This window comes from Chinchilla lanigera, unplaced genomic scaffold, assembly GCF_000276665.1.
Source record: "Chinchilla lanigera isolate Chin_1 unplaced genomic scaffold, ChiLan1.0 scaffold00015, whole genome shotgun sequence".
NCBI lineage: Eukaryota > Metazoa > Chordata > Mammalia > Rodentia > Chinchillidae > Chinchilla > Chinchilla lanigera.
The window spans coordinates 14,619,270-14,629,090 of NW_004955416.1; the positions used below are offsets into that span (position 1 = coordinate 14,619,270).

Sequence of the window (9,821 nt, forward strand, 5' to 3'; positions counted from 1 at the left end):
CTGTGTGAAAATATGTTATGTTCCCAGCAACTGGTTTAACGTTTTGGTTTTATACTATAATCTGGTGATATGTTTACATTGCCTGTAGTGACTCTTAACTATAAATGTGATCATTAAAAGTTTCTGGTTAGAGATGTAGCAGTCTTTAAAACATGACTAGTCATAAAGAATACCGATTTCCTTCAGATACAGTGGGCAAAAGAGACATTCTGGATCCAGATGCATGCTCTTAGCCATGCTATAAAAATCTGAGTCTGTACCCTCCTGGTTCATTCTTCCTCTTGCCCTCTTCTTAACTTTGTGAACCACTCATCTTCATGTATTCTTCGTTTATATTGGAGCCATTTCCCTTGTAACCTTTACCAGTTTTTTGATACCTAGTTTCTTCCATTCAGTTAGTGCACGTGTCTTATATGCTCACAGCTTCTTCTCCATAGCTGAGCCCCTTATCACATGCACGCCATGTGTACCCTATCACGACTTTTAATACTTTGCTTTTAATGATATGTAGGAAACCCAGGATGAGTCAGCTGTGTTATGGTTGGATGAAATCCAAGGTGGAATCTGGCAGTCCAACAAAGACACCCAGGAAGCCCAGAAGTGTATGTATCGGGTGTTTTATCTCTCTTTTGTTGGGGGTTGGTGATGAGGTGCCCCATGTCTTGATACCGAGCTTGGCCAAGCTGGGACAATGAGCAGAAGGTAGAGTTAGGCAAACTAGCATGTGAATTTAGACACTTTCCAATCTGTTCCATGAACATTTCTCTTCTGGGATAGTTGCCCTAGGAATCTTTGCCATTAATGAGGCAGTTGAAAGTGGTGATGTTGGTAAAACCCTGAGTGCCCTTCGTTCTCCTGATGTGGGCTTGTATGGAGTCATCCCTGAATGCGGTGAAACTTACCAGAGTGACCTTGCCGAAGCCAAGAAGAAAAAACTGGGAGCAGGTGAGTTGTTGGAAAATAGATGTGAGTATGTGCCCTGAAACTGAGCCCTTGAGTATGTGCAGGGCAGATGCAGTAGAAGGGGACAGGCTGTAGGGGAAGCTGTTTCCGTGTACAGGTGCAGCGCTCAGGCTCACATTAAAGGAGATGCTATCCCAGTTTTTTCAAATCTGCACTCCCTGGTGGACAGCTGTGTTGTTGAGGGCAACTTTGAGATTGTGGGAAGGACCAAAATGCTCGAGTGTTATCCTTCATCAGGTGCTAGAGCTCTCATTATCTAAGGCTGTAGTCAGTTAAAAGTAGTTTATCTGCAAAAAGGGGATGAGTTCATGGCCTTTTTTCTTCTTAGTTGGAGATACTGAGTGGTTGCAAATCTTTATCACAGTAGTTTCCTGGCACACAGACAGTATACTTTGGAAAGAACAAAGCTAGTCGTGGTTATTTCCGTAATTGAACTTCATCAGTATTTTATTTTTATACTGTTGATATGAATGAGGTAATTTAGACATTCTATAGCTGTAATTTATTGGAGACTTAGGGTGTCCCTTTGCTCTCAAAGATCTAAGAGCAGATTTGGAAAATGCTATTCATTTAGATAATTAAGTCTGCCTAGAATATCTTACAATTTTATAAATGTGTCCCTCTGTATTTCTTTTATCTTCCTTTTATTTTCTGCCAGGTGATAATAACAGCAAATGGGTGAAGCACTGGGTGAAAGGTGGATACTATTATTACCACAATCTGGAGACACAGGAAGGAGGATGGGACGAACCCCTAGACTTTTTGCAGAATTCCATGCAGCTTTCTCGGGAAGAGATTCAGGTAAGTCACCTTTCTTCCCATAAGAACCTGAGAGAATGTGTTTTAGAGCTTATGCTAAAGAGGAGCAGGGCACCTGGGCAGAAACCCTACAACTAAAATCTAGGCTGTGTAATGAACCATTTCAGAGTAATGTTTTAGTGGTTTGGGGACCATAAGGCCTAGGTTAGTAAGACATCTGGATTGCAGAATTAAGTGAGAGGAGTTACATGCTTATAAATGAAGACCTAGGGGAGGGTTCTAGAGAGTCTCTGCTTTCCCGTTGTTCAGATGGTTGTGAAGCAGCAGGTGCAGAGCTCTGGTGTACAGCAAGGCAGAGAAGAGTGGGCGCAAGTCACAGCACAGTAACAGATGTGGTGAGGGCGAATGGAGTGTGGTCTGGAGGAAGACAGCACAGGCAGTGTGTGTTAGCAGGCAAGAAAGAGAGCAAGGGCTGTGGGACAGAGGGAACGAGGTGGGCAGAGGCACCAGAGACTGCACAGACCATCTGAGAAGCCACGACTGCTGCAAGGTGGATGCAACGGAAGGGGAGGCCCATCCTGCCTTATGCTATGGAACCAGGCAGAATCTTGTAGAGGAACTCGCGTTTAGTCAGGGACACCTTTGAGAATCTTACTAACTCCATGGAAACACATGCGCTCTGTGTTTTGCATACGGACAGCAGGGCAGTGGTGCTGTCCCCAGCTCAGAGTGGCCACAAGGGCAGCTCCTGGAACTCTCCCCACCTCTGCACCTGAAAATCTCTGGATCCTCACTTAATTCTCTGCAAGAAAAAATCTCTGCTTCCCACAGCCTGTTGCTCACCAGTTGGCTTGATGCTGTTGTCTCCCAGTTTCTTGCAGACCTCACGCGCCTCCTCTTCTCTTAGTTTTGTTACTCTCTGTCGCTTAGATCACTGCTTGTCTGGGTTTCGCGTGTACTTGAGTACTCTAGTAGGGCTCTTGTTACACCAGAGAAGGGCCTGACGCTGCAGGTCCGGGTGGGGCTGAGGTCCAGGTGGGGCAGTGACGTCTGCATTGCTAATTGGAGACCTTTTTGTTTAAGTAGCCACCCACATAATTGTGCCTCCTTTATTTTAAAGACAAATGTAAAGCCCAAAGAACTCCCTGTATTTTGGCCTCTCCCACATTTTGGCCTCTCCTACTCTTTGTTCTTGCTAGGTGCCCTTGTTGATTTCATTCTGTTACAACTCTCACAGCAATTTGGCTTCCTGTCCAGCTTTTACTTCAGTAAAACTCTTATTTTAGAATTGAGCAATAACCTTTTAATTGTCAGATTCATTTAGGAGGTCTAATCTTACTTGATCTCTGTGAGGTATTTTCCGTAAACCCTCAGTTCTCGGGCTTCTCCGGTGCAGTTCTCTCAGATTCTCCTACTTCTACTGTCCCTTCCTAATCTCCCATTCCTGTCTTCTTTCTTCTGCTCTGCCTGGATCGCAGCAGGGTTCCCTCTTTCCTCTTTTGCATGCCCTTCCTGATCTCTCTCCTTGTTTGGGACTCGGCAGTCTGCACCTCTACGCTTCCGTTCTCCTCACCGCGTCTGCCCTTCCATCTGCAGCGGCGTCTACCAACACATAGCTCAAATACAAGTGCACAGGAGAAATCAGGCTAAAATAACACATAAGGTTTTTTTGTTGTTGTTCTGTTTTGTTTTTCCCTGTCAGAAAATTAATTCTGGAGCCAGCCAGTGCAGAGAAGGTGTGATGTCCTGGGATCTTCCTGTCGTGGCGTTGTATAATCCTTAGCATGTGGCTTCCATTCTTGAGGTCCCCTTACCACCCACCGTGTTGGCTTGGAGCTCTGTCCAGTGAGCAGCCCCAGCAGGAAGTAGAGGGTAGAGGAAGAAAAGCAGAAGTCATGCTGCCCAATCTCTTCCCCAAATCCTCATCAGAGTCTGTGCTCACCACCTGGGGGCTGTCTTCAGCCCCCATGACTCTGAATGGAGTAGGAAGCTGTAGGGCTGGCAGCCAGGTGCTCTTCTTAACCCTGTCCCTGCGCCACCCTTCTTCCACCCAGGCCTTCTCCTTTGGCTGGCAGTAGCCACATCTGAGTCACACACATCTTCAAGTCTCCCTTCACTACAGTCTGTCAACCACTTTACTCTGCCGACAGTGCTGTTTTTCTAAAACTAAATCTAATTTTTTTTAAATAGGTCTGCTTGAATCTTTTACCCTCAGCAATAGTCCAGACTCTGTAGGCTGCTTTTCAAGACCATCTGCAGTGTGTGGGGGGTGAGGAGGGGTCCTGCAATCTGCCATTCGAGGGCCTACCTGGTGCTTGGTGCCCTGCCCTGTGGTGGTACCTGTCGCTTTGTTTTCTTGCCAGCAGTGACCCCAGCTCTGCCAGATTGGTGCCTGGCTGAGTCAGTGGGGCTAGAGCATAGGTAGAGGAGGCCCTGAAAACCATAGCTGCAGGTCCAGTACACACTGAGGAAGCGGTGGGGGGCCAGTTTCTGTGCTGTTTGTAATCGATACCTGATTAAAGTTTGGTTCCGTTCTTAGCCGTGAATGTCCTTGAGTGTAACCATGTGCCTTTTCAGAGTTCCATCTCTGGGGTGACAGCAGCGTATAACCGAGAACAGCTTTGGTTGGCCAACGAAGGCTTGATCACCAAGCTGCAGGCTTGCTGCCGTGGATACCTGGTCCGGCAGGAATTCCGCTCCCGGATGAATTTCCTGAAGAAACAGATCCCTGCCATCACCTGCATTCAGGTACTTCCCACACAGCAGGAGGGTGTCTAGAGCAGGGCCAATAAACTGTCAACTCTCAAGACGGGATCTGTGTGTTCTTAGCTCCTGACCTTTCTCATCTTGTTGGACAAACACCTTCTCTCTGCTGTCGTTATAATCAGTGTGCTTACTGGTGTTCAGTGCTGGCCCAGTAGCAGTTCTTGTGCACTTCTTGTCTTCTAATGCTGTGCCTTTGGCTAGAATTGGAACCTCAAGAGAAGCAGCTATGGATTTGTTTCTGTGACAGCATAGCCCAGTGTCAGAGAGAGATCTGAGTTAGGAATTCTGGCCACACTGCTGCCAGCGGTGGTGACTCAGTCTGCTTCCTTGGTGTAAAGTCTCCTGTGTCCCACCCTTGGGAAACTCACAGTTACCCTCCTCACCTGACCTGTGAGGAGCCACTGAGTGAATCTGCTTGCTGCACCTGAGAAGGGGCCTGCGGTGCAGATGTTGGGAAATGGAATTGAGCCTTTTTATTCTCTTGGGAGAGATATGGCCTGTGCCTCATTCTGCCAGCGCTGTCAACAAGGTCCCTTGTAAAGCTCACTGTGAGATTTTACTCAGTTATACATCAAGATGGGATGTTTTAACTTCCACTGACTGCTGGTGAATAATACATCATCTGTAATGTTTGATGGCTTCAGTCGCAGTGGAGAGGATACAAGCAAAAGAAGGCGTATCAAGACCGGTTAGCTTACTTGCGCGCCCATAAAGACGAAGTTGTGAAGGTACAGTGCCCGAGCAGGGTTTCTCCATGTGGGTACCATGTGATGGGTCATGATAAAGGATTCTCCTAAGTTCCAGGGCCCTCTTCCACAGATTCAGTCCCTGGCGAGGATGCATCAAGCTAGGAAACGGTATAGAGATCGCCTGCAGTATTTCCGAGACCATGTGAGTACTCCTGGGAATGCAAGCCCCTTGGATCAGATCTGCTGTATAGCGGATGGGCAAAGGAATCTTTCTCTTTGTTCCTTAGATAAATGACATTATCAAAATCCAGGCCTTTATTCGGGCAAATAAAGCTCGTGACGACTACAAGACTCTGAGTGAGTAGCTGGCTCAGTGGTGGCAAACTGAGGCAGTGCTTGGGCACCCTCCTTGGATCTTGGGTGTCCTGAGGCGAGGCTCAGGGAAAGGGTGCCATGTGTGCTTTCTGCCGCTCCACTAACTCACATGTGACTCGGCTGCGTGTTGCCTGCCCTCCTAGCCTTTGTCATCCCGTAGCAATAACGTGGGGGGGTAGTGCCGCACTCCCCGTGTCGCACATGTCTCAAAAACAAGTTTCTAGTGTGTGACAAGAGTTGCTTTCTTAAGATGATGCAGGCACTTCTCGGGACATAGTTCCCATCCTGGTGGCTCTGTTCTTTGTCTGAGCCATACTCTTTGTCTGTCAGTTAATGCTGAGGATCCCCCTATGCTTGTGGTCCGAAAGTTCGTCCACCTGCTGGACCAGAGTGACCAGGACTTCCAGGAGGAACTTGATCTCATGAAGATGCGGGAAGAGGTCATCACCCTCATTCGCTCCAACCAGCAGCTGGAGAATGACCTCAACCTCATGGATATCAAAATTGGGCTGCTGGTGAAGAACAAAATCACGCTGCAGGTGCAACCCAGCGCCCCGGAGGCTATGGGGCACTCGTCCTGCTTTATAGCTCCTGTTCTCCTCCTCACTCCCTTCTTCCCTCCTTCCCTGTCCTCCATCCTCCCCTCCTGACTCCTGAAGAGGGTGGAGACTGACTTTCTTCTCAGCCAGTGCCATGATTTTTTAAGTTCTATAAAAAATGAAACTCTGTATTAGACAAAATTTTAGAAAAGAAGATAAAAACCTTCCCCTAATACTACAACCCTACATCTTGTAGTTTGTTTTTACTTAATATTAGAAGACTCTTTTCATGTGGTAAATAGCTTTAATGACAGCATAATACTTCATTTAAAAGTATGCTACCTCATTTTTCTTTCCCTACTATTTGATACTTAGGTTGTTTTCCAAGTTTTTGTTACAGAGAATAGTGCAGGCCAGGTGTAGTGGTGCATGCCTATAATCCCAGCATTCTGGGAGGCTAAGGCAGAAAGATTATAAGTTAAAGCCCAGCCTAGACAGTTTAGCTACTTAGCAAAACCCTGTCTTAAAGTAATACATAAATAAGAGCTGGGGGTGTAGGTCAGTATGAAAGTCCTGGATTCTACCCCTGGTATCAGGTAAATGTGCAATTAATGTTTAAATGTATGAATCTTTTATTATATTTAAGACTTAAAGGGACCTCACTGTGTTGCCTAGTCTGACCTCAAACTCGTAGGCTCAGATGATCCTCCTGCTTCAGGCTCTCAAGTAGCCAGGACAGTAGGCCTGTACTGCTGAACCTCACATGAGTTGTGTTGTAAAGATCGATTCCTCAGAGTCTGCTTCCTCATCCTATGGATTTCCCCTGAACTCACATGGAGAAACCCGTGGCTCAGGGTGGTCATGGAAAGGTGGAGGTTGAGATGAAGTTGGTTGGTAACAGAAAGCAGGATGGAATGGGCTGTCTTAGTGCTTGTGCAGTGTTGACTGTGGGGACCACCAGCACAGCAGACTCCATGCAAGTCTGAACAGCCTTCCACAGCACCCAGTTTCCTCTTCACGCAGCTTTTGAGCCTTGTGTTATCTTTTCGTTTATAGGATGTGGTTTCCCACAGTAAAAAGCTTACCAAAAAAAATAAGGAGCAGTTGTCTGATATGATGATGATCAACAAGCAGAAGGGGGGTCTCAAGGCCTTGAGCAAGGAGAAGAGAGAGAAACTGGAAGCTTACCAGCACCTGTTTTACCTGTTGCAGGTAAGTGCCTCCTGGACTTGGTGCTGTAAAATGTAGACAACTTTTTCTTTACAGCTGAGTAACACTCCGTTGTATAAAAATACCACATCTTTTTTATCCATTCCTCAGTTGATGGGCATTTGGGTTGTTTCCATGATCTAGCTATGACAAATTGTGCTGCTATAAACATGGGTGCACATATATCACTGTGGTATGGTGTTTTCAGTTCTTCTGGAAAAATACCCAGAAAGGGAATAGCTGGGTCAAATGGGACCTCTAATCGTAGTTTTTTGAGGAATCTCCACACTGATTTCCACCATGGTTGTACCAGTCTACACTCCCACCAACAGTGGAAAGGGTTCCTTTTTCTCTCACAGCCCTGCTAGCATTTGCTATTGGTTGAGTTCTTCATGGCAGCCATTCTCTCTGGGGTGAAATGGAATCTGTGTTGATTTAATTTACATTTCTCGAATAACCAGTGGTGTTGAACATTTTTTCATATATTTATTTGCCATTTGTATTTCTTCATCTGAGAAGTGTATATGCATCTCAGATGCCCATTTTTTGATTGGGTCTTTGAATTTTGGGGCCCTGATTTTTTTCTTAATTCTTTATATATTATAGACAAAAGTCCTTAAACTCAAGGGTTTTATAGGTAAATGAATGCAACTAACGACCATACTCATAAGTGAAATAAATCAGACTCACATGTGTAAACACTGTATTGTCTCCCTAGTGTAAGAACTTGAAAGAGTAAATAAAATCTGAAAGGTAAAATAGATATTGTGAAAGGGAAAGAAACTGCTCCAAAGAAAAGAACAACTGGGATGAGGGAAAGAGAAAAGATAGAAGGAAGGGAAACACACACACACACACACACACACACACACACACACACACAGATAGCTAAGATAATTATACTACTAATTTCTGTTGGTTTATTGAAAAGAACTGTTAATGCTTAATTTTTTTTTTTTTTTGGCCAGTTTTACATGTTTATATCTGGTAATCTGAACAACTACTTTGAAGACAACAGTGTGTAAAATAACAACCATTGTTGAATTCCTATCTTGTTTTTTGAAATTCTATATCGTTTCTAATTTTTTATTCTCTTTAAAATAAAAAAAAGCTTAAAAAATTTTTTTAAACGTAGTCGATTTGCTTCTCCACAAGGAAACTTCACCCAGAAGTCTCTCTGGAAGTATTTTTGATTTGCACCGAAGGCTGTCTTGTGTTTCTTTACTTCTCATTCTTCAAGTTCTCATTCTCTTCTCATTCTTCAAGACCGATGTTCTCATTCTTCAAGTTTAAAAACTTGAATATTTTTTGGCGGCCTTTTATTACCTAGGAATCACTATCCTTTGGTTTTGTTTCAGACCAACCCCACCTATCTGGCCAAGCTGATTTTTCAGATGCCCCAGAACAAGTCTACCAAGTTCATGGACTCTGTAATCTTCACACTCTATAACTATGCCTCCAACCAGCGTGAGGAGTACCTGCTGCTGCGGCTCTTTAAGACGGCACTGCAGGAGGAGATCAAGTACGAACGGGGTGCTGCAGGGCAGGGCCTTCCTGCCGCTGTGGATCTTTACAGTTTCTGAATCAGGCCCTCTTGGGACCTTTTCTTTTTGGTTTTTTGTTTTTTAAAGTGGGACCTAGGTACTGGGGATTAGACCCAAGGCCTTTTACACTGAATTATATCCCCATCTTTTTTTTTTTTTTTTTTAACTTTTTACTTTGAGGATAGGTCTTAATAAGTTACCCAGGCTGGACTCAAACTTGCAATCTTTCTGCTTCTGCCTCCCAGGATGTGAGGTTATAAGCATGCACTCTCACATCCGGCTCCATTTCTTTTCTTGATCTCAGTTAATTTTTGAGAAATACTGTAAAGAAACCACCTCCATTTTAAAAATTATAATATGAAGTTATTGCTGCTTCGAGGGATGGGGATAAGAGATTGGCTAAATTAATTTTATGACTATTCCGTAAAGATACAACTTCAAGAAATCTGATTCACACATGAAGATCCCTCTTGCAGGAGAGAGGCCCTAATCATGACTCGCATGACCGAGCGAGCAGCTGCAGAAAGGCCCTGTGAGTGTTGGGAGCTAGTTTAGAGAAAGTCTGTTTCTAGGAGACAGGATCTTTAGGCAAGAAGGGCTTTAAGTTGATAGATTCTGAGATGCGTGTAAATTGAATTTGTGTCTGATGTTTTATAGGTCAAAGGTAGATCAGATTCAAGAGATTGTGACAGGAAATCCAACGGTCATTAAGATGGTTGTGAGTTTCAACCGAGGCGCCCGGGGTCAGAATGCCTTGAGACAGATCCTAGCCCCCGTTGTGAAGGAAATTATGGATGACAAATCGCTCAACATCAAAACTGACCCTGTGGATATTTACAAAGCTTGGGTTAATCAGATGGAGTCTCAGACAGGAGAGGCCAGGTAAGAGAAGCACAACACTTTTTTCTTCTGTGTTTTTATTATTTTCTTGTTATATATTTAAATACAGTTACCTTGATTTTTTTTTTTTTTTTTTT

The 9,821-nt window shown here is 44.6% G+C and overlaps 1 protein-coding gene across 1 annotated transcript in view; it reads left to right on the forward strand.

Moving 5' to 3' along the window:
• The window catches only part of Iqgap1 (IQ motif containing GTPase activating protein 1), a 93,404-nt gene that overhangs the window by 60,642 nt on the left and 22,941 nt on the right, over positions 1–9,821 (forward strand). Inside the window, exons 16-26 of the mRNA XM_005381503.2 lie at positions 512–602; positions 778–945; positions 1,622–1,764; positions 4,300–4,470; positions 5,133–5,216; positions 5,308–5,379; positions 5,465–5,534; positions 5,883–6,091; positions 7,148–7,303; positions 8,659–8,822; positions 9,502–9,726. Coding sequence (XP_005381560.1) covers positions 512–602; positions 778–945; positions 1,622–1,764; positions 4,300–4,470; positions 5,133–5,216; positions 5,308–5,379; positions 5,465–5,534; positions 5,883–6,091; positions 7,148–7,303; positions 8,659–8,822; positions 9,502–9,726 — 1,553 coding nt within the window. The remainder of the gene's footprint in view (positions 1–511; positions 603–777; positions 946–1,621; positions 1,765–4,299; positions 4,471–5,132; positions 5,217–5,307; positions 5,380–5,464; positions 5,535–5,882; positions 6,092–7,147; positions 7,304–8,658; positions 8,823–9,501; positions 9,727–9,821) is intronic.